This window comes from Lepus europaeus, chromosome 15 (genome assembly GCF_033115175.1).
Source record: "Lepus europaeus isolate LE1 chromosome 15, mLepTim1.pri, whole genome shotgun sequence".
NCBI lineage: Eukaryota > Metazoa > Chordata > Mammalia > Lagomorpha > Leporidae > Lepus > Lepus europaeus.
The window spans coordinates 42,416,032-42,439,246 of NC_084841.1; the positions used below are offsets into that span (position 1 = coordinate 42,416,032).

General features: G+C 44.0%; 1 protein-coding gene across 1 annotated transcript in view; it reads right to left on the minus strand.

Annotated features, from left to right (window-relative positions):
• Window positions 1–311: 311 nt before the first annotated feature.
• Window positions 312–23,215, minus strand: part of CDC20B (cell division cycle 20B) — a 40,929-nt gene continuing 18,025 nt past the window's right edge. The window contains exons 4-10 of the mRNA XM_062211932.1: window positions 21,758–21,874; window positions 15,467–15,663; window positions 12,842–12,936; window positions 9,201–9,426; window positions 6,459–6,584; window positions 5,775–5,892; window positions 312–414 (exon numbers count right to left, since the gene is read on the minus strand). Of these exons, the coding sequence (XP_062067916.1) occupies window positions 314–414; window positions 5,775–5,892; window positions 6,459–6,584; window positions 9,201–9,426; window positions 12,842–12,936; window positions 15,467–15,663; window positions 21,758–21,874 (980 nt within the window). The 3' untranslated portion in view covers window positions 312–313. The remainder of the gene's footprint in view (window positions 415–5,774; window positions 5,893–6,458; window positions 6,585–9,200; window positions 9,427–12,841; window positions 12,937–15,466; window positions 15,664–21,757; window positions 21,875–23,215) is intronic.

Consider the following 23,215-nt stretch of genomic DNA (forward strand, 5'->3'; position numbering starts at 1 on the left):
TAGACATTGTACTGACTAAACTAGTGAAAATAGACATCTAAAAAGGAAGACATGGGGAGGAGGAGGAGCACGTAAAAGAGGAGAATGAGGAGGAAGAAAGATGAGTAAAGCTGAGAAAGAAAAAAAGAAGTCCAAGACAACCTCTGGGAAATGCAATGGGAGGAAACAGCAAATAAAGGAATATGCACAGCCATGCCCCTCGGAAGAGGGCTGCAGCCTGTCTCATTCCCCTACCAACCCCATGGAGGAGACAAGGCCAATCTGGTTTCCTCACTTAGGATGGAGGAGACTGAAGTTCAGAGGGACGGGGTGGTCAGCAGCAGCTCCACACAGAGGCTGTCCCATCAGCTGCAGCAGAGAACACCCGGGTCTGGTCTGGACTCAAAGCCAGGTGCAGCACTCTGCCTCTGTGGCCTGGTGGAAGAAGGAGAGACGTTCACATCCACATCACAACGGCCGTTGCAGAGGCCCTCAGGCACGACGAAGAGGGGCCACACTCCCTGGCACACTAAGTTCAGAGGCAGCTTTTACTGAGCCATGCTAGGTAAACACCAGTCAGGGCCAACCCAGGTGACACTCCTGCCCTCTTGAGCAGCTGAGGCTTTGCTCAGTTCCCTTCTGCTGCTCTTCGCCTCTGTATCAGTGTCCTGTGGCTGCCCTAACAAATGACCACAAACTGCATGGCTTACTGAAGCGACAGGAATTGATTCTCATAGAGCTCTGGAGATAGGAAAGCTGGGATCTCCAGTGGTGGCTCTAGGGGACACAATGTGCCTCTTCTAGTTCTTGGAGCCACTGGCAATCCTGCATTTGTGGCCACATCACCCCCGTGGTCACGTCATCCCCTCTTCTGTACCTCTGTCCTCCTCTGCCTATCTCTTAGCAGGACACTTGGCACTGAATTTGGAGGCCACCTGGAGAATCCAGGATGACCTCATCTCAAGAACCTTAACCTAGAGGCCAGCAGACAGCACAGGTGGCTAAACTGCTGCCTGTGACACCAGCATCCCACCCTGGCAAGCCAGTTTGAATCCCACTGCTCTGCTTCCAATCCATCTCCCTGCTGATGTGCCTGAGAAAGCAGTGGGGGATGGCCCAGGTATTTGGACTCCTGCCACCGTGTAGGAGACCCAGATGCAGTTTCAGGCTCCTGTATTTGGCCTGGACCAGCTCCAGCCACTGCAGTCATTTGGGGGAATAAAACAGCAGATGAAAGATATCTCTCTCCAAATACATTAAATAAACTAGTTTTTAAGATATGTTTTGGAGATAAAGCTATAAGAAGCAACATTTCTCAAACTTATTTGACCCAAATCTTTTTGACTTGAGCATCCCTTAGAAAATGGTTTGCAAACCTGAGCTAACCCAACAGTGACTTCAATGATCAAAAATTTAGGTTCAAATAAAGCTGGCTCTATTAATGGAGGTTGCAGCTGGGAGGATTGGGGAAGGGATGAGAGCAAACAAGATTTTGATCTGGGCAGATATTTGAGGGCACAGCTACAATCAGACTAGACAAGTAGTTACCTCCTCATAGGACCGATAGTGCTTAGTAGTCAACTGAGAGCAGGAATTTCAGAAAGCAGTTCATGCTCTATACAGGATGCTCAGCAGAAAGGAGTGTGTAGGGGGCAGGGGTTCGGCAGAGCCACTTGGGGCACCTGCATCCCATGCTGGAGTGTTGGTTTGAGTTCTAGGTCTTCTGCTTCTGACACAGCTTCCTGCTAAGACACACCAGGGGAAGCAGCATGGAATGTATCAAGTACTTGGGTGCCTGTCACCTCCATGGCAGAACCAGAATACCAGGCTCCTGGCTCCAGCCTGGCCCAGCCCTGGATATTGTAGGCATTTGGTGAGTGAATCAGTAGATGGGAGATCTTTCTGTAGGAGGGCCAGGGAGAGGAGTGTCTTTCTAACAAGATGAATAAAAGAAAAAAAGAGAGAGTACACATTATTCCATTCCTGAAGGAAACATATCTTACACACTTGGAGGCTTTTTCCATCCACACGGATCATTCTCAATATTCTTTTGTACATACAAACAGTAACAGGTGCCCCTAAGGGGACATGAGATGGGTGCCAAAAGATTAGAATCATAGGTACAGTATAGTCCACTCATTCCATATGTGAAGAAAAAGATTTAGGACTATCAAATGTCTCACTCAAGGCCACACAGCTAATTAACAGCAAAGCCAGAGGTAGGATCAAATTCAATGCCTTAATCATTAGCTCACATAAACCCAGTGCAAAAGAAGCATCAGTTTTTCCATTTTTCTTTAAATGCAAAGCCATATAATTGAAAAGCAATTTGCTATAGTTGTTTCACAAGGATAATACAGAACATAAAGGGATGCTTTTAAATTAAACCTAGGAAAGAAAAGTCTATCCCATAAACACAATAATTGATAAAATGCTTTCATTATATATTATGCTATGTTAAGTTGAAAGGAAAGGGGGAAAAGAGGAGAAAAGAAAACAGAAAAAAATAAAAGATCACAAATCTTTCCCAAAGCAAGCATTGAAAACCACGTCCTGAAAATTGGACAGTGGCTTCTAGAACTTGTTGGGAAATGACATTGGGATGGAATAGAAAGCATTCATGAAGTTCCTCTCTCAGATGAGTGACAACCTTAGCTTACTAGGTAGTGGGAAGTGCCACCTTTGCCCCAGACAAAGGTCTTGTTTCAGGGTTTACAATCCAACTCCCAAGAACATTGTTACTGAAAGCCTTGAAGGTATTTTTTTCGTTATGCAGGTACATTCAGAAAGAAGACTATATACAGGGGTATGATAGACAGAGGAAATCAAGTCCAAGGCTATGTGACAGCTGTGAGCTAAAAAGTTGCCTACTCCTGTTTCAAAGCTTAGAAATTAGAACTCAGTAGCTGGGAACAATAACAGGTTCTTTGTTTTTTGTGGTCAGGCAGGTTAGACCTCTTTAACATTTTCCCCCAAAGTATCGTAACTGAGGTTAACAGAATGAGACTTGATAAAAGTGTGATCATCACCTAGAACAGCTTTTTCCAAACTTGTGATCACAACCCACAGTCAAAACTGGGTTTTATGTAGTGACCCCGCACATAGGCACATACATGTACTACATAACTCGTAATAATTTCACAAAATACCATCTATTTTTTTTTCATTCTCTACTATTCTATTTCTTTTTTTAAAGCTGATCTTGACCTATTGCACTGATAATCCAGTGAGTCACAATCCCCAGCTTAGAAGACCCTGATCTAGATCTCAGTCACCAAGGTGTACGTCAAGACCAGTGTCCCTGACTCACAATGGAAATTAGCTATCTAAGCAGACTCAAGTACATAGCAACGCTCCCTAAAGTGTGTTCATGGGACAAGAACCTCAAGACGCTCCCCTGCCACAGAGCTCCCAAATGTGCTCGGGAAACACTGAATGCTACAACCTACTGGAGAGACAAAGTACACTTAACTTGCTCAAACCTTTGAGACATCCTTAGGGAATAAAATCGTATTTAAGCCATATTTTCCAAATTTATCTGACCACATGATATGCTTTTGAAGAACACTCATCCTGTTAGACACATTTGGGAAATACTATATACAGAAGAAACTGCCAGGTTAGAGATGAAAATTAATGTCTGAAAGCTCAAAAGTAACTGCAAATTCTCCAGTCATAAACATTTTTCTTTATTTGACAGGTAGAGTTATAGACAATGAGAGAGAAAGAGACAGAGAGAAAGGTCTTTCTTCCGTTGGTTCACTCCCCAAGTGGTCACCATGGCCAGTGCTGCACAGATCTGAAGCCAGGAGCCAGGTGCTTCCTCCTGGTCTCCCATGCGGGTGCAGGGCCCAAGCACTTGGGCCATTCTCCACTGCACTCCCGGGCCACAGCAAGAGCTGGACTGGAAGAGAAGCTACCGGGACTAGAACCCGGTGCCCATATGGAATGCCGGCGCCGCAAGCGGAGGATTAACCAAGAGAGCCACGGCGCCAGCCCCCCAGTCATAAACATTTTAAGAGGAGAACAGGTTAAATGTGCTCTTTGGAATTCTGTACAGTGAATGTAAAGACAATCGCCGAGAGTCAAAACTAAAGTATTCATGGCATGGAGCAGGTATTTGGGACAGTAGTTAAGATGCCACTTGGGATCCCCACATCTGGTGCAAATCCTGACTCCACTTCCAATTCCAGCTTCCTGCTGATGTGCACTGTAGGAGGCAGCAGTGATGGCTCAAGAACTTGGGCCCCTGCCATCCATGTGGGAGATCAGAATGGATTCCAGGCTCCTGGCTTCTGCCTTGCCCAGCCCTGACTGCTGTAGGCACTTGGAGGAGTGAGCCAGTGAGGGGACAATCTCTGCTCATCTCTGTATCTCTCTTTCAAAAAAATACAAAATTTTTAAAATCTTTAAATGTTAAAGTATTTAGAGCTTGTCAAGGTCAAAGAAACAAGGAAATGCACCTGATACATACATTCTTTATTTTGAGATCAGCAACTTGATTCACATGTCTATCACATGCCCCCACCTAACTGAAGCCCTACCTATAGGCTGAAATTGTGGCTTTGTAAAGAACCAGGTTTGAAGCTTTGGTTTAAAATATTTTTCTACTGGAAAAGGTCCAAGGAGCTGCATGTCTTATGATTAATAATATGGAAAAGACCAACTCATGCTCCCCCTACACTTGGGCGTGTCTACCAGAGTGGCTTGGCCAAGTGTTGCCTGTACCCTTACTCACCAGACCACACAGTGTAACAGCTGATGGACATCAAGGTCATTCTGAGGCTGACAAGAGCAAGGCCCAGTCAGGCTGACCATGCGAGGGAGAATGTCTATCTGATAAGGCTGTTTTGCTGTTGCCAAGTAACATTTGCAGGATCTCAGAGAACTGTGGTATAAATGCTACCTAACACTAAATGTATTTGTTTTCTGTATGTTTCCTCCTACCAACGTTTAGTCTCCATGAGGGCAAGGGTTGTGGTTCTCTCGTTCACCTGTGTACCCCCAGCACCCCAAAAAAGTACCTGACACATGGTAGATGCTTAATAAAGAATGAACAAGTAAATTTGAGGGGCTGACCAGGAGGCAAGGTTGAGTGGAAAGAGGAAGAAGAGGAATACAGCCAGAGTTCTGGGAGAGACCAGATGCTCGAGCCCTGCTCCCTCTTCAAGCACTGCTTTTGTCTTCCTATTTCCCAGGGCTGGGTAGAAGGAGATGCTTGCTCACCCTTAAGGCCCCTTGAACACTCCAGACTGCACCTAAGAGGACTGAAGACCCTGAGAACAGGGACTGGGTCCTGTTCCCCATCACAGAGTCTTGTTCTCAAGAAGTATGCAGTTGACAGTTGACATTTATAGAACTAAACAGAGAAAGACCAACAGTCTGCCTTAAAGGTCCAAATGCTCACAGAGGAAGCCTCTTGGTCATTGTGGCCTCCACACATACAGCAATGCCTGAGCCTTTTGGGGTCTCCTTGTGTTCTGCACTGCTGGGTTTTCTTCCAAATGAGATGAGTTATGATGCTAGTTAATTCCAAAGATCAAACACTGCTGAAGATTATCAATGCGCCATCCACACATACATGCAGGGAGAAGACTTTTCAGTGATGAACAATCTCAGTCAAATCCGGAAGTACATCTGTACTCTCTGAGATGGGGTGGGTAGAAGACTTTTTCCTCTGACAATTAAGGTACATCAACGAACCAGAAGGAGACAAATCTTTCATACACAACTGTTCCTGCCAAAGACAGCTCACTCTGCTATACACGCATGGCATTACTCACCCCTTGACTTACCAAAAAACGCACCTGACCTGGACAGACTAGGACAGGCCCACACAGTCACATCATTGCTAGGAGTACCTTGGCCAGTTGCAATCTCCTTTGTCATAGGTAGCCAGACTAGGGAGCAAATCTGTTATAACGGCCAAAAATATAGGATTATGGCAATTTCTGTTCATTATGAATACACTTGCACTCACTGTAACAGTGTTCTCTAATACCCCTTCTCCAGGCACAGCTAGGATGAAGGCGTTATGGCAATTATGGTAGTTCTGGGAGAGTTCATCCCAAGGCAACAAGTGGCCAAGTATATTCTTAGGCTTAGGTACAACAAACCAACAAATTTAAGTGAACTATGATCACTGGCCAGGAATACCCAGGCTACTGTCAAGTTGCACAAAGCAGTGATAAGAAAGGAGGAAATACTAAAAGAAGGAGGAGGAAAAGGAGGAACAAGATGAGAAGGAGAAGAAGAAAAGGGGAAGAAGAGGAAGAGAGAGAAAAGAAAAGAAATTATATTAAATTACCTTTGGACTCACAGATTAAGAGGTTTTATAAAAAAGAAACTTGGGAACTGAAATTCCTTATGGGCTTGGTAAGCAAGAAGAGGCATGCTTGGGTCCTATGTTCTACCAGAAATTATTTTCACAAGATTTGTAGAAGATAGGAATGAAGGTGAACTCCAACAGAGATATTTACCTGTGAGTTTGTGCTTGGGGTCTGGATGCTCTTCCCAGTGTTTATATCCAAAACGTGTAGGCATCCATCCTTCATTCCTCCTCCAACAGCAAGGACGGAAGACTGCCAGGGACACCAATCCATGGCCTTTAAAGTCCCAAAGAATACCACAGGCTTGTCAGCCTTGGAAAAGGCGAGCTTGTGACTATGATGCACTCGGTAAGCAGAAGTCCCAGGGGTCTGCTTTCCTGGGACTACTCTCCAAAGACAGGAACACTGCACCCTCCAGACATTAGTTGTCAGGAACTAGAAGTCACTTCCAGAAGAGAAGGCATCTAATAGGACTCTACTTCAAGTTATGCTAGCAGTTACACAAAGTTTGTTTTTTACATATTTATTTGAGAGGCAGACATATGTACTTGTGTGTGTGTGTGCATGCCACCATCTACTGGTCCACTCCCCAGATGCCAGCAACAGCCAGAGCTGAACCAGGCCTAATCCAGGAACAAGAAACTCAATCAGGTAACCCACATGGGTGGCAAGTGTCCAACTACTTGAGCCATCACCACTTACTCCCAGGGTCTGCTTTAGAAGGAAGTTACAGGAGCTGTAACTGGGTATCAAACCTAGGTATCCTCATGTGAGATGTTGGCATTTTATGAAACAACGTTTTGCCTTCAATTTCAGGAGGCTCAGAAGATCTTCCATGGGCCCCAGTTTTATGATAGATGTGTGTGTGTATGTGTGAACGTACGTATGTATGTATGTATATGTATATAATCATTTTATCAAATACTCCACTTTCAATTAGCTTTTACTATGGACGAGCCGTTTTTGCAAAAACTAGAAGCTACTGCATGAGAAGAATCATACAGATGTCAATTGCTGAAGTCCACTTCTGCTATACCCATTCATTAGTTGGTGGCGAATATAGGGAGACACACACCAGTGACTGTTCTGTGAATCCCTGAGCTTTAGCTGCCAGGAGACTCGGCATGCTCTGGTTTTTGGAGACTAGTGAAGAGGACTTTCAGTTAATACTTCAGCCCAGGGGCTGGCGCTGTGGTGCAGCGGGTTAACACCCTGGCCCGAAGCACCGGCATCCCATATGGGCGCCGGTTCTAGTCCTGGCTGCTCTACTTCCAATCCAGCTCTCTGCTATGGCCTGGGAAAGCAGTAGAAGATGTCCCAAGTGCTTGGGCCCCTGCACCTGTGTGGGAGACCCAGAAGCTCCTGGATCCTGGCTTCAGATCAGCACAGCTCCAGCCTTTGCGGCCAACTGGGGAGTGAACCATCGGATGGAAGACCTCTCTCTCTCTCTCTGCCTCTCCTCTCTCTGTGTAACTCTGACTTTCAAATAAATAAAAGAAAAAATAGTTCAATCCATTGTATTTTTTACAATGAGGCATCTTAAGAATTAACTTGTTTTGCTTGACTTAGGCTTTTTTTTATCTATTTTGTTTTGTTTTTATATTTTATTTATGTCAATTTTTTCTACTTTTAAGTCATTAATAAGTAAATGTGCATCTAAAATCATTCTCAATGTCCTGTAAACATTAAAAACCACAAACCAGAGCTGTTGGGCCAGCATTAGGTAGTAGTAGCAGTCGCTATATATTCTAACCTGTATTTGAAACTTTATGATAACTTTTAAGTTTTCATTCTAATAAACTTGTTTATGGTTAATAAGGTAAGCCATTTCTTGGCTCTATGAGTGGTAAATATTCTGGAACTATGTTGAGGTCAAGACACGCATTTGTGACACTAAGGTCTCCAAAATGAAAAATTTGGATTATTTTTTACTGGAACTAAGCAGCATCCCATATGGGTGTCAGTTTGAGTCCTGGCTGCTCCACTTCTGATCTAGCTCTCTGTTAATACACCTGGGAAAGCAATGGAAGATGACACAAGTCCTTGGGCCCTTGTACCCACAAAGGAGACCCAGAAAAAGCTTCTGGCTCCTGGCTTCAGATTGGCCCAGCTCCAGCCATTGCAGCCATTTGGGGAGTGAATGAGCAGATGGAAGATTTCTCTCTGTGTGTGTCTCTCTCTAACTCTTTCAAATAAATAAATAAATTTAAAAAAAAAAAGGAATTGCAAATACAGAAAAAAGAAATCATTAAGCAGAGCATGGGGGAGCATCAGTTTAGTTCTAAGGCACCTCCTCCCTCTTCCATGGAGGGATCTCTTTTCTTGGGTGTGAGCTCATGACCCAGGCCCATCAGTGTGCCCAGCTCTCTGGATGCAATTAATTGAGAGAGAAGACTACAACCAAAGGGAGAGCAGCGTCCTCTCTGGTACTTTTCCACCAAAGTCACAAGGAAAGGTGGCTCCTTATCCAGCGCGCATCTAGAAGAATCTGAAGCTGAGGCTGCTGAGAGCCACAGTGCCCACAAAACTGCAGGAAAAATGAAACTAACCAAAGGCCAGCAGAACCCAGGGCTGAAAAGGCAGGGCTCAGACGGCATATTCCAGGCCCTCGATCCAACAAATATTTGAAAGAAGTATATATTCCTAAGACTCCACCGTTATATATATATATATATATTTTTTTTTTTTTTTTCGCTTAAGCTCAAACTTGACTTTGGTTTTAGTCACCTACAACCAAAACATCTGACATGTGGGGAAATGAAAGTAGGGTTGTCTTTCAGGAGAGCTCGGAAAAATATCAAAATATTGGCTTAAGGTTTTCTTTTCATACGTGAAGGGTACCTGGTGGTCTCTGAGTAAATGGAAACTTCAGAGAGCACTTGGATTCCTTACCTTGACAGCTGTGGACTGAGGTATGACTTTCAGTGGCTGGGCCTGTGCACTGGCAGCGGGATCGTAGGGCCATATTGTCAGCAGCCCATCACTGCAGCCACTGGAGAGCAGTCTGCCATCCGGTGACCACTTCAGAGCACACACAGCCTGCTTGTGGCCAAGTGCCCCAACACGATGCTGGGCTACCCGGACATCATGATGATACACACAGCCCAGTCTTGACCCACTGCACAAGAGCAGAGATGAGGCAGGTTTACGTCTAAGAGAGATCAAGCCCTTTCTCTACAGAAACATTTGAAAACATGGATAAAAGCACTGTTCAAAGTAGAACGACTGCAAGGCTCTTTAGGAGAGATTCAGAACACAGATGGCAATGCATTGGCTTAATATGGATGAAGTACTGTGCCTGGACAATTCTTTTCCCAAGTGAAATAGATTTGTCAGCCTGAGTTTCAAATCTGGAATTGAAAAAACATCCTTTTAAGAGATGTTTCTGATGGTTTTAATATGGTGTAGGCAACCATGAAGTTAAATTTAGAAGATAACCAGACTTTCACAGCAGTTTTTATAGTGTACCTATGAAATATTACTTCTTTGGAACTCGGGATATTTCATATTATCTCAATTAGATTGTTTTAGTATATATTTATAGTAAATGATAGACTTAAAAATCCATTATTTTTAGTCTGGCATTGTGGTGTAGTGGGTAAAGCCACCTCCTGCAATGCCAGCATCCCTTATGTGCATTGGTTTGTCTCCATATTGCCCCACTTCTGATCTAACTCCCTGATAATGGCCAGGAAAAAGCAGTAAAAGATGACTCAAGTGTTTAGGTCCCTGCACTTACAGGGAGACCAAGAAGAAGCTCGTGGCTCCTGGCTACAGCATGGGCCAACCCTGGCTGTTGTAGCCATCTAGGGAGGGACCCAGCTAATAGAAAATTCTCTCTCTCTCTCTCTCTCTCTCTCTCTCTCCCTCTCTCTGTAACTCCACTCTCAAAATAAATAAATAAGGGCCAGCGCTGTGGTGTAGCGGGTAAAGCTGCCACCTGCAGTGCCAGCATCCCATATGGACACCGGTTCAAGTCCCAGCTGTTCCATTTCCAATCCAGCTCTCTTCTATGCCCTGGGGAAACAGTAGAAGATGGCCCAAGTCCTTGGGCCCCTGCACCCACATGGGAGACCCAAAAGAAGCTCCTGGCTCCTGGCTCCTGGCTCCTGGCTTTGGCTCGGCGCAGCTCCAGCCATTGCAGCCATCTGGGGAGTGAACCAGTGGATGAAGTCCTCTCTCTCTCTCTCTCTCACCCTCTCTCCCTCCCTCCCTCTTTTGGCCACCGCCTCTGCCTTTCAAATGAATCAATCTTCAAATATAAATAAATAAATCTTTTTGAAAAATCCATTATTTCCTTTATTTAACTGGTATATTCCTATTAATCTACAGATCTACTCTCAGTTTTGCTTACATTACTGATATGTAACAGGAGTTTAATACTAACCAAATCTCACAGCAAACTGCAGTATGACACCAAATTAGAGGGTAAAGCTTCTATCAACTTTCAATGGCTTTGATCGAAACAATGACAAAAATCATATCATTTATTTCAAAGATAAAGAACCCTTTGTAGACTAATTTTCTCCAAGGAACAAGTAAACAACTTGCTATAATTATTTATGAAATTTCTCAGTGGCCATTGCTGAGGACTGGGTTAAGGCCCTGGCCTACAATGCGAGCATCCCATTAAGGGCGTCGGTTCAAGTCCCAGCTGCTCCACTTGTTATCCAGCTCTCTGCTGTGGCCCAGGAAGGCATTGGAGGATGGCCCAAGTCCTTGGGCCCCTGCACCCGTGTGGGAGACCAGGAAGAAGCTCCTGGCTCCTGGCTTTGCATCAGCTCAGCTCTGACCATTGTGGTCATTTGGGGAATGAACCAGCAGATGGAAGACCTTTCCCTTTCTCAGGCTCTACCTCTCTCTGTAACTCTGTCTTTCAAATAAATAAAAATAAATATTTTTTTAAAAAAGAAAGAAAAAAATTTCTCAAGCCCAGTGTTTTATTTTTTTAAACTATTCAAGCACAACAATGAACAGCAATCTGGTTAACAATAGGGGCTCTGGAGTCAGATCATCTGGGTTCAAATCCTGACTCTGTCCCTTGGTAACCCTGTGAGTTCAGTCTAGCGTCTCAGGCTACTCATCTGGAAGAACCAATAGGAGACAAGAAATCATCACATAGCGTCATTACAGGGAGTGCTCACAGGAAGAGTACAGAACAGTGCCTGCCACACAGTAGTCCAGAAATGGCACCTGTTATCATTATAAGAACTTTCTGTGGCACAGCGGGTTAAAGCCCTGGTCTGCAGCACCAGCATCCCATATGGGCACCAGTTTGAATCCTGGATGCTCCACATCTGATCCAGTTCTCTGCTAAGGCCTGAGAAAGCAATAGAAGATGACCCAAGTACTTGGGCCCCTGCACGCATGTAAGAGATGGAAAAGTACAGAACCAACTACAACAACTATATGGTGTTTAGTTAGGCCTATAACTACAAAGTATTACAATCTCAAATTTACATCTGAGCTACTTGAACAAATTGTGTAAGACTTTGGAATGTAACTAACTTAAATCTACACTAAGAAGTATGGTATAAGGATAAATGGCTATTCTTAAAAACAATACATATTCGGGCCAATTGTGTTGGATCACAGGACACATCACCTTTTCTGGTTAAATAGAAGTCCTTAAACTAAATCAGTAATTCTCAAAATGATGAATCAGGCCAGCACCGTGGCTCATTAGGCTAATCCTCCACCTGCGGTGCCGGCACCCTGGGTTCTAATCCTGGTTGAGGTGCCAGATTCTGTCCCGGTTGCTCCTCTTCCAGTCCAGCTCTCTGCTGTGGCCCAGGAGTGCAGTGGAGAATGGCCCAAGTGCTTGGGCTCTGCACCCGCATGGGAGACCAGGAGGAAGCACCTGGCTCCTGGCTTCAGATCGGCGCAGTGCGCTGGCCGTAGCAGCCATTTGGGGATGAACCAACGGAAGAAAGACCTTTCTCTCTCTCTCTCTCACTAACTCTGCCTGTCCAAAAAAAAAAAAAAGAATCATCAGTGTCACTCAGGACACTAGAAATGCAAACTATCAGCCCCCATAAGAAATAATGCGAAATTCCTGGCAGGAGGCCTGCAACCTGTGTTTTAAGGAGCCCTCCAGGTGGTTTTTCTGCCTGCTCAAGTTTGAGAGCCACTGAATAGAGCGATGCATGAAACTCTTTCCAGTGGATCTGTGAATCAGAAATACGCCCCACAAATCTTAACATATTTGATAGAATTGATACTTTTAGCAATAAGTATTTGATTTCAGCAACAAATATTTTAGCAGGTATTGCTTGACAGAGAGAAAAGTTTTGCCTAAAGGGAGTCTCACCTTTTATCTGAAAGCACAATAGCCACTGTGGGATGTGTGGTCAGGACAACACTCACAGCTAGAGCAGAGCTCAGGCCTCAGAGGGCAGGGTCATGATCATGCGATGTCTGAGGTCCTGTTTTGTGTCATTTCAGTTTTGGTTGTAAATATTAATTCTGTTCACTCAGCGCCCACAGTCAGGTGGCGACTCAAACACAACTGGTTCCAGTAAGAAGCTTCTTACCTGCTGAGGATACAATGGTTCCAGCTCAGAGCCCCGACTACTGATAAATGACCAAGCATGGTTCTCAGCCGCTTTTTCGTTACCACATCCCACAACTGGAGAAAAAAAAAAAAAAAAGAACAAATAGAGTTTTGTGGCGTTGACATTTTCACAGCCCACTCTCTTCTCAAAGGCTGGATACACGATTGCCCCTAAGTGAAAATTCTGCACCTTTAGCTCTGGCTAGCAGATCTCAACTATGACTCCAAATTAGGATCACCTGGGGAATTTGTAAAACTGTGGACGTGGAACCGGCACTATAGCATAACGGGTAAAGCCGCCACATGCGGTGCCAGCATCCCATGAGTCCTGGCTGCTCCACTTCCGATCCAGCTCTCTGCTTTGGCCTAGGAAAGCCATGGTAGATAGCCCAAGTCCTTGGGCCCCTGTACCCATGTGGGAGACCTGGAAGAAGCTCCTAGCTCCTGGCTTCAGATTGGCCCAGCTCCGCCATTGCAGCCATTTGGAGAGTGAATCAATGGATGGAAGACTTTCTCTCTCTCTCTCTCTCTCTTTCTCTCTCTCTCTCTCTCTCTGCCTTTCAAATAAATAAGTAAATCTTTAAAAAAAAAAAAATCCCAACCTCTAATCAGGCCTTGATTAAAAAAAAAAAAAAAACTCTGTGGATGTTGGTGATTCTGATTTAATGGGCAGAGTGGAGCCTGGGGATGTGGCATTTATTTTAAAGCTCCCCAAGCAAACTCAATGTGCAGCTAGTGGCTGAGAATCATTGTCACACTTCTAGCTTCCTATAAATTGTGGAAGTTCCAAACCACAGTTACCAACAAATGTATTAACACAACATGGGTCCTGGATACTTCCAAGAGTCAGACATTCCAATTAGTGCTAACAGGCTTCTTCCAATCCGCCAAAGATCAATGGTAACTTTGGTCTAAGAAGAAATCATAACATAACCAATATCATTGCAAAGTTAAGAAATGTGTGAGAGCCATATTGGTCCTCCTAAACAACACATTAGTAGCTGACGCTAATAAATAATGATGATACGTGAGAAATTAGACTGATGGGAGCTTGATAAATGTTCATTTCATGGAGCCTATTTAGGAAAAACAAACAGCACTCATTTTATGTAATCCTACTCCTGATCAGTTTCAGGCGAGAAAGGAGAATTGGAAAAGGAACTTCCTCTCTCCACAACTGGGGAGTCTACAAGCCCAGGTTTAGCTTCAGAGAAGATTTATTTGAAAATACAAGTGAAATGTGACAGAAAGAAAGATTGTGTGGGGAAACTCAGTACAAGGAGTTTTCAAAAAATTTGCAGAAAATACATATTATGAAACACTACCCATGAATTTCAAACAATTTTGTGCCAATACAAACTTGTCTGTAAATTTCATTTCCTATGGACTTTGTAGGGTATCCTGAAGTCCTCACTAGATGTCATTCAGAAAAACACAGAATGGTATCACCTCTCACTCCCCACAGCTCCAAGTGCCTCATTTGGTTCTTCTATTCTATATTAACCTGTTGTTCAAAGTCAATTCTAGGGGAAGATGCTGTGACACACAGCATTAAGCCACCGTTTAAGACACTTCCATCCCATACAGGAGTGCTGGTTCAGCCCTGCCTAGTTTGCACTTGTGAAACAGCTTCCTGCTAATGTGCCTGGGAGGCAGTGCATCGTGACCAAAGTACCTGGGTTCCTGACACCCAAATGGGAGACCTGGCTGGGGCTCCTGGCTCCAGTCTTGCCCAGCTCTAGCTGTTACAGGCATTTAGAAACTGAACCAATTGGGGCTGGCACTGCGGCACAGTAGGCTAAGACTCTGCCTGCTTTGCCAGTATCCCATATGGGTGCCAGTTCACATCCTGGCTGCATCTCTTCCTGTCCAGCTCTCTGCTATGGCCTGGGAAAGCAGTAGAAGATGGCCTAAGTGCTTGGGCCCCGGCACCTACACCTGGCTTCAGATCAGCTCAGTTCCAGCCATTGTGCCATATGGGGAGTGAACAGCAGATAGAAAACCTTTCTTTCTGTCTCTCCTTCTCTCTGACTATAACTCTACCTCCCAAATAAATAAAAACAAAATTTTTTTTTTTTTTTTTTTTTTGGCAGACAGAGTCGACAGTGAGAGAGAGAAGACAGAGAGAAAGGTCTTCCTTTGCCGTTGGTTCGCCCTCCAATGGCCGCTGCGGCCAGTGGGCTGCAGCCAGCGCACCGCGCTGATCCGATGGCAGGAGCCAGGTGCTTCCTCCTGGTCTCCCATGGGGTGCAGGGCCCAAGCACTTGGGCCATCCTCCACTGTACTCCCGGGCCACAGCAGAGAGCTGGACTGGAAGAGGGGCAACTGGGACAGAATCCGGTGCCCCGACCAGGACTAGAACCTGGGGTGCCAGCACCGCAAGCAGAGGATTAGCCTATTGAGCCGTGGCGCCGGCCAAAAACAAAATCTTTAAAAAGAAAAAAAAAAGAAATAAAAGAACCAGTGGATGTGAGATTTCTCTCTCTCTCTCTCTCTCTCTCTTTGTCACCCTCCTTTCAAATAAATGGATATTTTTTTAAAAAGTCAATTTTAATTATCTAGTAATTATATAGAGAACACAATGAGGAAAAACATGGTCAAGTACTTGCACTTCTCCTTCACTGGTGCCAACTGCCAGGCAGGTTCCCTCTTTGATCCAGGACACAGAAGATATATAGTTACAAGTAAGACTTAAGTCTATGTTTTCAATTCCATTGTGGTTCTCTCCATTCCAAATATATACAGCAGATCCAAGGGCTATAGCAACAAGATTTTGAAAATTCCAGTCCAGGATATTCAGATCTATAAGAAAAGTACTTCAACTTAGGGTGACTGTAAAACCAAATAAAAATATTTTGAAATAAACACCTTTATAGTTGGAGAGTAAGATTAGCATCTTCCCCATTGTTGGTGGGAAAGCTGAATCCTGGGAGCCAAGCAAATCACTAGGAGTTCAAAAATGAAAACTGAAGGCCGGCGCCGTGGCTTAACAGGCTAATCCTCCACCTTGCAGCGCCAGCACACCGGGTTCTAGTCCCGGTTGGGGCGCCGGATTCTATCCCGGTTGCCCCTCTTCCAGGCCAGCTCTCTGCTGTGGCCAGGGAGTGCAGTGGAGGATGGCCCAAGTCCTTGGGCCCTGCACCCCATGGGAGACCAGGAGAAGCACCTGGCTCCTGCCATCGGATCAGCGCGGTGCGCCGGCCGCAGCGCACTACCGCGGCGGCCATTGGAGGGTGAAACAACGGCATAAAGGAAGACCTTTCTCTCTGTCTCTCTCTCTCACTGTCCACTCTGCCTGTCAAAAATTAAAAAATAAAATAAAATAAAATAAAATGAACCTCATCAGACAGGAACTCCTATCCTGACTGACACATACCAGTACAAAATGGTGAAACACATTAGTTCCATTATAGTGGCTTAAGCCCCTCCATAATGCATCTCCCCCACTAATAACAGCTATAACCTCTGGACAAAACATAAAAAAAAAATACCTGAGGACCCCAAAAAGTAAGAAAAAACAGTCAAGGTAAGTAACAGAGCCAAAACATGGAGAAAAACCTGCCCCAGGGTGAGTTTCCATCTTCTTCCTCACACAGCTTTTCCCAGAGTGCAGGTTCCTGACAGGGAGTAACACCTGCATCCGGGTTTTGACAGAGAGACTCCATCTTTCTGGCCAGAGGATCCAGAGAAAGGAGCCTGAGGTGGCCTGAGTAGAAGGGCAAGTCCTGGATGGCAAAGAGCCAGAGAAAGGGATCCTCCAATTGTAAGCATAATAACTAACCCCTACATCATGTCAGTGCTGAGGAGATGCAAATTAGCTTGGCAAAGGCTTTGAGAACTGAAGGGAGGTTTGAAATCTCCATATGCTACAGTATGAACTCATGAAGAGGCTTAAATCCCAAGCCATTGTTTGATGGTACTATGGGAGGCTTGATCCAATTATGGTGTCTAGAAGGTTGGCCCACTGGTAGATCCTTAGGTCACTGGGGGCATGCCATTAGAAGGCAGTTCTCCTGAGAGGGTTGGTTATATAAGCCTTCATTGGCCTAACCATTCTCTGTTTCCTGGATCACCATGAGATCAATCGTCATACACATTCTGCCATTACCATTCCCCAGTCAAACCAGTGTTTGAGACAGTCAAACCAATGGGGCCCCTCCAATCTTAGACTGCAAACCTCTAAAAGTGTGAGCCAAAATAAGCCTTCTTCCTTCATAAGTAGCCTGTCTTAGGGGTTTAGTTGTATTAACAAAAAGCGGATAAGTACACATTCCAATCTCAGTCTTGACTCAGACCCACGTATATGATGGACAGACCCAAACCAGTATAGTCAAGGCTTAAATAACTGATCTGAAATTTAAAGACTCACCCAAAGGTATAAGACAAACTTCAAGTGTGGCCCTGAGATAAAAACATTAACATTTTCCACAGGACCCAGAGTGAATACAGTATAACATCTATAATGTTCAGAACACAATTCAAAGCCTTGTTTATACAAAGGAAAAATATAATTGATAGATAAAAACCTCAAGGTGACCTAAGTTACAGGAAATATCAGACAAAGACATTACAACAGCTATTACGGTCTCTCTAAGATAAGAAAAGAAAACAGTTGAATAAAAACATAGGGAACCTCCATAGAAAAATAGAAAAATAGAAGGTTGGTAGTGTGGCATATCAGGTTTAGTTGTTGGCTGAAACACCAGCATCCCATATGGGCACCAGTTTAAGTCCTGGCTGCTCCACTTCCAACCCAGCTCCCTGCTAATGTGTCTGGGAAAGCAGTAGAAGATGGCCTGAATGCTTAGGCCCTTGCTACTCACATGAGAGACCCAGATGGAGATATAGAAAAATAAAAGCTGCTTTCTGTATAAGCAAAACAGAAACTATGAAGCAAAACTCTATATAAATATAAATAAAAGCTATGAAAATAAGAGGGAAATTTTAAATGTGTATGTATTTATTTGAGAGGCAAGGAGAAACAGACAGGTAGCTCCCATGTTGAGTCACTCCCCAAATACAAGAAATGGCTGGGACTGGGCCAGGACAAAGCCGGGATCCTGGAACTCAGCCCGGGTCTCCTATGTGTGTGGCAGGAAGGCAGGGTGCACACTAGCAGGAAACTGGAGTCAGGAGCGGAGCTGGGACTCTGCCCCAGACACTCATGCCTGGAAGGTGGCATCTCAGCTGGTGTCTTAAACACTAGGGCAAACACCTACCCCTAAAAGGGACATTTTAAAACTGAAGATTGTGGCATCTGAAAAATTCTTTGAATGAGCTCAACAGCAAAATGAAAATGAGAGAGGAAACAGTCAGTGAACCTGAATATAGATTAACAGAAAATATCAATCTGAAGAACATGGAGGAAAAAAATGGGGGGAAAAAAATGAATGGAGCCTCAAGGACTTGTGGAATAATATCCAAAGATCTAACATATCCATATGTGTCGCCAGAGCCAAGCCTTAGAAGCAGGAGAACAAGGTCTCAAATGACCATGGAGTTCTCACCAGAAACTATGGAGACCAGAAGTCAATAAAACAACATCTTTAACAGCTCACTGTAAAATCTTCCAACTCAGAATGCTACATCCAGCAAAAATATTGTGAAATGGAAGATGAAAAATCTAAAAGAGTCTTTACCAATAGATCTGATGTGCAAGAAATGCTAACTGAGGCCCTTCAGGCCCAAGGGAAATTGTGTGAGAGGGAAACGTGGATCTTCAGGAATGAAGAAAAACACTGGAATTGGCAAATATTCGGTTTACTATAAAGAACCATTATTTTTCCATCTTAAGCAATTTAACATACTTTTTGAATTTTAATTTTTTCTAAATAAAATATATAATACTGGTGGGGTTTTCAATGCATGACAGTACTTCAAACAGTTTTTGGAGAATGGAGTTAAAAGATGTTTACTTTGGTGCAAAAAATTTTTGACATTTTATTTCAGAATAGTTTTAAATTGACAAAACAAAGATTCTGTGAGGTACTAACGCAAACAGTAGTCACAAAAGAATTTTTAAGATATATTTATTTATTTGAAAGTCAGAAATACAGAAAAAGAGAGAGAGAGAGTGAGCTTCTATCTATTGGTACATTCCCCAGATGGCTGCAACAGTCAGTGTCGGGCCAGGCCAAAGCCAAGAGCCAAGAGCTTCATCTGGATCTCCCACAGGGATGGCAGGGCCCAAACACTTGGGCCATCTTCTGCTGCCTTCCCAGGCCATTAGCAAGGAGCTGGATTGGAAGCAGAGTAGCCAGGACATGAACCAGTGCCCATATGAGATGCCAGCATCACAGGTGGTAGCCTTGACTGCTATGCCATAACACCAGCCTCATTGCAAAAAAATTTTGAAATCTATGCATAGGATTTTTCATAACACTCATTTTCCATAAGCTTTTTGAAGACAACTTGAATGTAGCTATAAAACATATGACAACCTTAAGATCCAAAAAACATTTGGGGAGACCTATGTGATTGCAAGAAGTTACATAAAACCTATTGCAAGAAGTAACAACCAAAGGCTGGTGCTGTGGCTTAACAGGCTAATCCTCCACCTTGCGGTGCCAGCACACTGGGTTCTAGTCCAAGTTGGGGCGCCGGATTCTATCCCGGTTGCCCCTCTTCCAGGCCAGCTCTCTGCTGTGGCCTGGGAGTGCAGAGGAGGATGGCCCAAGTCCTTGGGCCCTGCACCTGCATGGGTGACCACCTGGCTCCTGGCTTCGGATCAGCGAGATGCGCCAGCCGCAGCGGCCATTGGAGGGTGAACCAACGGCAAAAAGGAAGACCTTTCTCTCTGTCTCTCTCTCTCTCTCACTATCCACTCTGCCTGTCAAAAAAAAAAGAAAAAAAAAAAAAGAAGTAACAACCAAAAACGCAATACAAAGAGATATATCCAAAAAGTCAAAACAATTATTAAAACGGACTAGAAGCAGAAAAGATACCTAAGGAATGAGCTTTGAGCACTTTAACACTTTGAGTGCAGCAAGATGGAAGAGAAGAGCAAGAGGAATCAGCAAAAAAAGAAGAAAGATTGAACATAAAACTAGGAGGTTAGAGCCAGAGTTTAACAGAGTGGTTAAGTTGCCTGCATCCCATAAAGGGTATCCGGATTCATTTCCTAACTCTGGCTCCTGATACCAACTTCCTGCTGATGCAGACTCTGAGAGGCAGCAGTGATGATACACATAATTGAGTTCTTGGTACCCATGTTGGAGACCTGCATCGTTCCTGGCTCCTGGCTTTAGGCCCAGCCCAGCCTTTGCCATTGTGGGCATTTGCAGAGTGAACCAGTGGAGGGCTCACCCTGTCCTCGTCCTTGTCCCTCTCCATCTTTATCTAAGTTCTCCTGTCTCTCAATTAAATAAATGAAGTTAAAACTAGGAAGCAACCCGAGAGAGTGGAATACCAAAGACAAGGGATTGATCCACTCTCTCTCATGTGGATGATAGGGTTAAGAAATGAGATCTGAGGGGCCAGCACTGTGGCCTAATGAATTAAGCTGCTTCCTGCAACAACACTGGCATCTCATTTGGGTGCCAGTTCAAGTCCCAGCTGTTCCCTGCTACTGCACCTGGAAAAGCAGCAGAAGATGACCCAAGTGCTTGGGCCTCTGCACCCACCTGGGAGACCCAGAAGAAGTTCCTAGCTTTTGGCTTTGGCCAGGCCCAGCTCCGGCCATTGCAGCCATTTGGGGAATGAAACATTGAATGGAAGATTCTCTCTCTCTTTCTCTCTCTCTCTCTCTCTCTCTCTCACTCTGCCTTTCAAATAAAAAAGTAAATGAGGTCAGAGAAACAACATTGGAATTAACAATGAGAAGTTCATTAATGTTTAGAAAAGCCTTTGTAATGGAATGCTGGGATTTAAAGCCTAGCTACCATAGGTTCAAAACAACATGGGGGGCTGGCGCTGTGGCTTAACAGGCTAATCCTCCGCCTTGCAGTGCCGGCACACCGGGTTCTAGTCCCGGTTGGGGCGCCGGATTCTATCCCGGTTGCCCCTCTTCCAGGCCAGCTCTCTGCTGTGGCCCGGGAAGGCAGTGGAGGATGGCCCAAGTCCTTGGGCCCTGCACCCGCATGGGAGAACCTGGCTCCTGGCTTCAGATCAGCGTGGTGCGCCGGCCGCAGTGGCCATTGGAGGGTGAACCAACGGCAAAAAGGAAGACCTTTCTCTCTGTCTCTCTCTCTCACTGTCCACTCTGCCTGTCAAAAAATTAAAAAAAAATTTAAAATTTAAAAAAAAAAAACATGGGGACAGAAATGTGAAGTTTTAAGTATAAAAAACTCTTGATAAGTTTTGCTGTTGAGGAGAGAAGAGAAAAGGACTAGGGCTTGAAGGGAACAAAGGTAATTTTTCTTTTAATATGAGCATTGTTTTACTTTACATTTCTTAAAAATGTCTCCTCCCAAGCTGTTCAGGACTGCAAATTCCCTTGGGGAAGAATCTAAGGAGTAGAAGGGCCGAGAACTCCAGTGTGTGGCTTTGCTCCTCACTGCTCATTCCTCTCTGTAGATCTTTAACACAACCCAGAACCCTTTCCTCGGCTCCTTCCTGTCTCACTCAGAGGCTCACACCGGCCTTTGGCTTCGACCAAAGTCATCCGACCTACACTCTGGTCCACCCTCTGCTGCAACTGCCAACTTCATGGCCAACGATCTGCCACATCTTTTCCATGTCTCACTGTGGCCAAGAACAGTCTTCTCTCCTACCGCCCCCTGCTCTGCCAACCTGTCTTTTAGTGACACCACCCTATCTTCCTCCAAAGGCTCAGAAAACTCCTAAATGCAATCTCCTCCCTGGTCTTTTTGTCCAGAATCAAATTGCAAGTTTATACCAGGGCATGATACATTTTGGCATCTCAGCTTTCCAATTTACAGTCTGAATGATAACTTACAGTAGTCATTTCGAAGACCAGTAAGATGAATCTTCATCTCTGGTTGGAGCATGGAATAGTTTGCATCACCAAACCTTTCAAGATTGAAAGATTCATTTCTGATTCCATCTCTGCAGCCTACAAGAAACAAACACTTCTTCTCAAAAATGCAATATTCATCCTTGCAGATACTGAGAACACCAAGAAAAATGATTAATTAAGTGAAAAAGAAAGTGCTCATTGTGATAAAACTAAGTACAAAGAGCAGGGAGGAAAGGAAATAAAGAGGACTCAGTACCAGCTTGCACAAGAATATTTAAAAGTTAATCAATGGCACTTTCTCATAAAAAGCACATGAATACCAGAACTACATGTAAATAACAGATGTGACAGGGAGCACACAGAGCTATCGCATCATGCTTTAAGTATCTATTCTGTACTTGATATTTCAAAATCAAAGTGAATTTTGCACATCTGTATGTCTACCACACCAACATTCACCTGGGAGATCTAAGCCCTACTCTGGGTCTCTGCCAATAAATATTTGTTGATTCATTGCTTTTAGCTCCTTCCCTCGCTATTTCTATAGCAGAGCACATGAGTGCTAATTTTATCTATTCCTATCTGAGGTCAGGGTTATATCGTTTGCTCAGTTTCGAGTTCTCATCAAAAGACCCCACTAAGTCCAAACCACAGGCCACTGCCTTTTCATCTCCAACCATCTGGCTTGTGATCAAAATGAGAATGACAAAATTAACAGGAACCAGAACCACCCAACTGACCTGGGGTGTCTATGATCAGAATGTCTTCTGATAAAAGTATGAGAGCTTCACAAACCAAAGAAACCAAACTGTTACTCACAAATTCCTGCTTCAGTGTTGGCTGTGAAAACCCACAGTTGTGGGCAGAACTACAAGGTTATTAGAAATACTTAAGTCTACTAATAAAGAATCACTAAAAGTTAAAAACAAAATCAATATCCAAAGAATCAACCAAAAAACTCCAAGCACCAGGGAGTGATTATGGTAAGGTTTCAGGATACTTAGTTAATGTATTAAAGCCAATTGCATCCTTGTTTATCAGCAATGAACAATTGAAATCTGAAGTAACATCAACAATGTCATTTACATTCCTACTGCCCAAAACTAAATACTTAGATTTAAATCTCACTAAATATGTAGGAGATCTATGGGAGGAAAACTTAAAAAAATGATGAAAGAAATCAAAGAAGTCCTAAGTAGAGACCTATATCATATACAAAGATGAAATTCAATATTATTAAAATGGTGGTCCATAGATTCAGTGTAATCTCAATCAAAATTTTAGTAAATTATTTTTGGATGTTGACAAACTCATTCTAAAGTTTATTTGGAGATGCAAAAGACCTCGAATAACTAACTAACACAATATTGAAGGAGAACAAAGTAAAAGGACTGCCACTATCCAACTTCAAGACTCACTATAAAGCTATGGTAATCA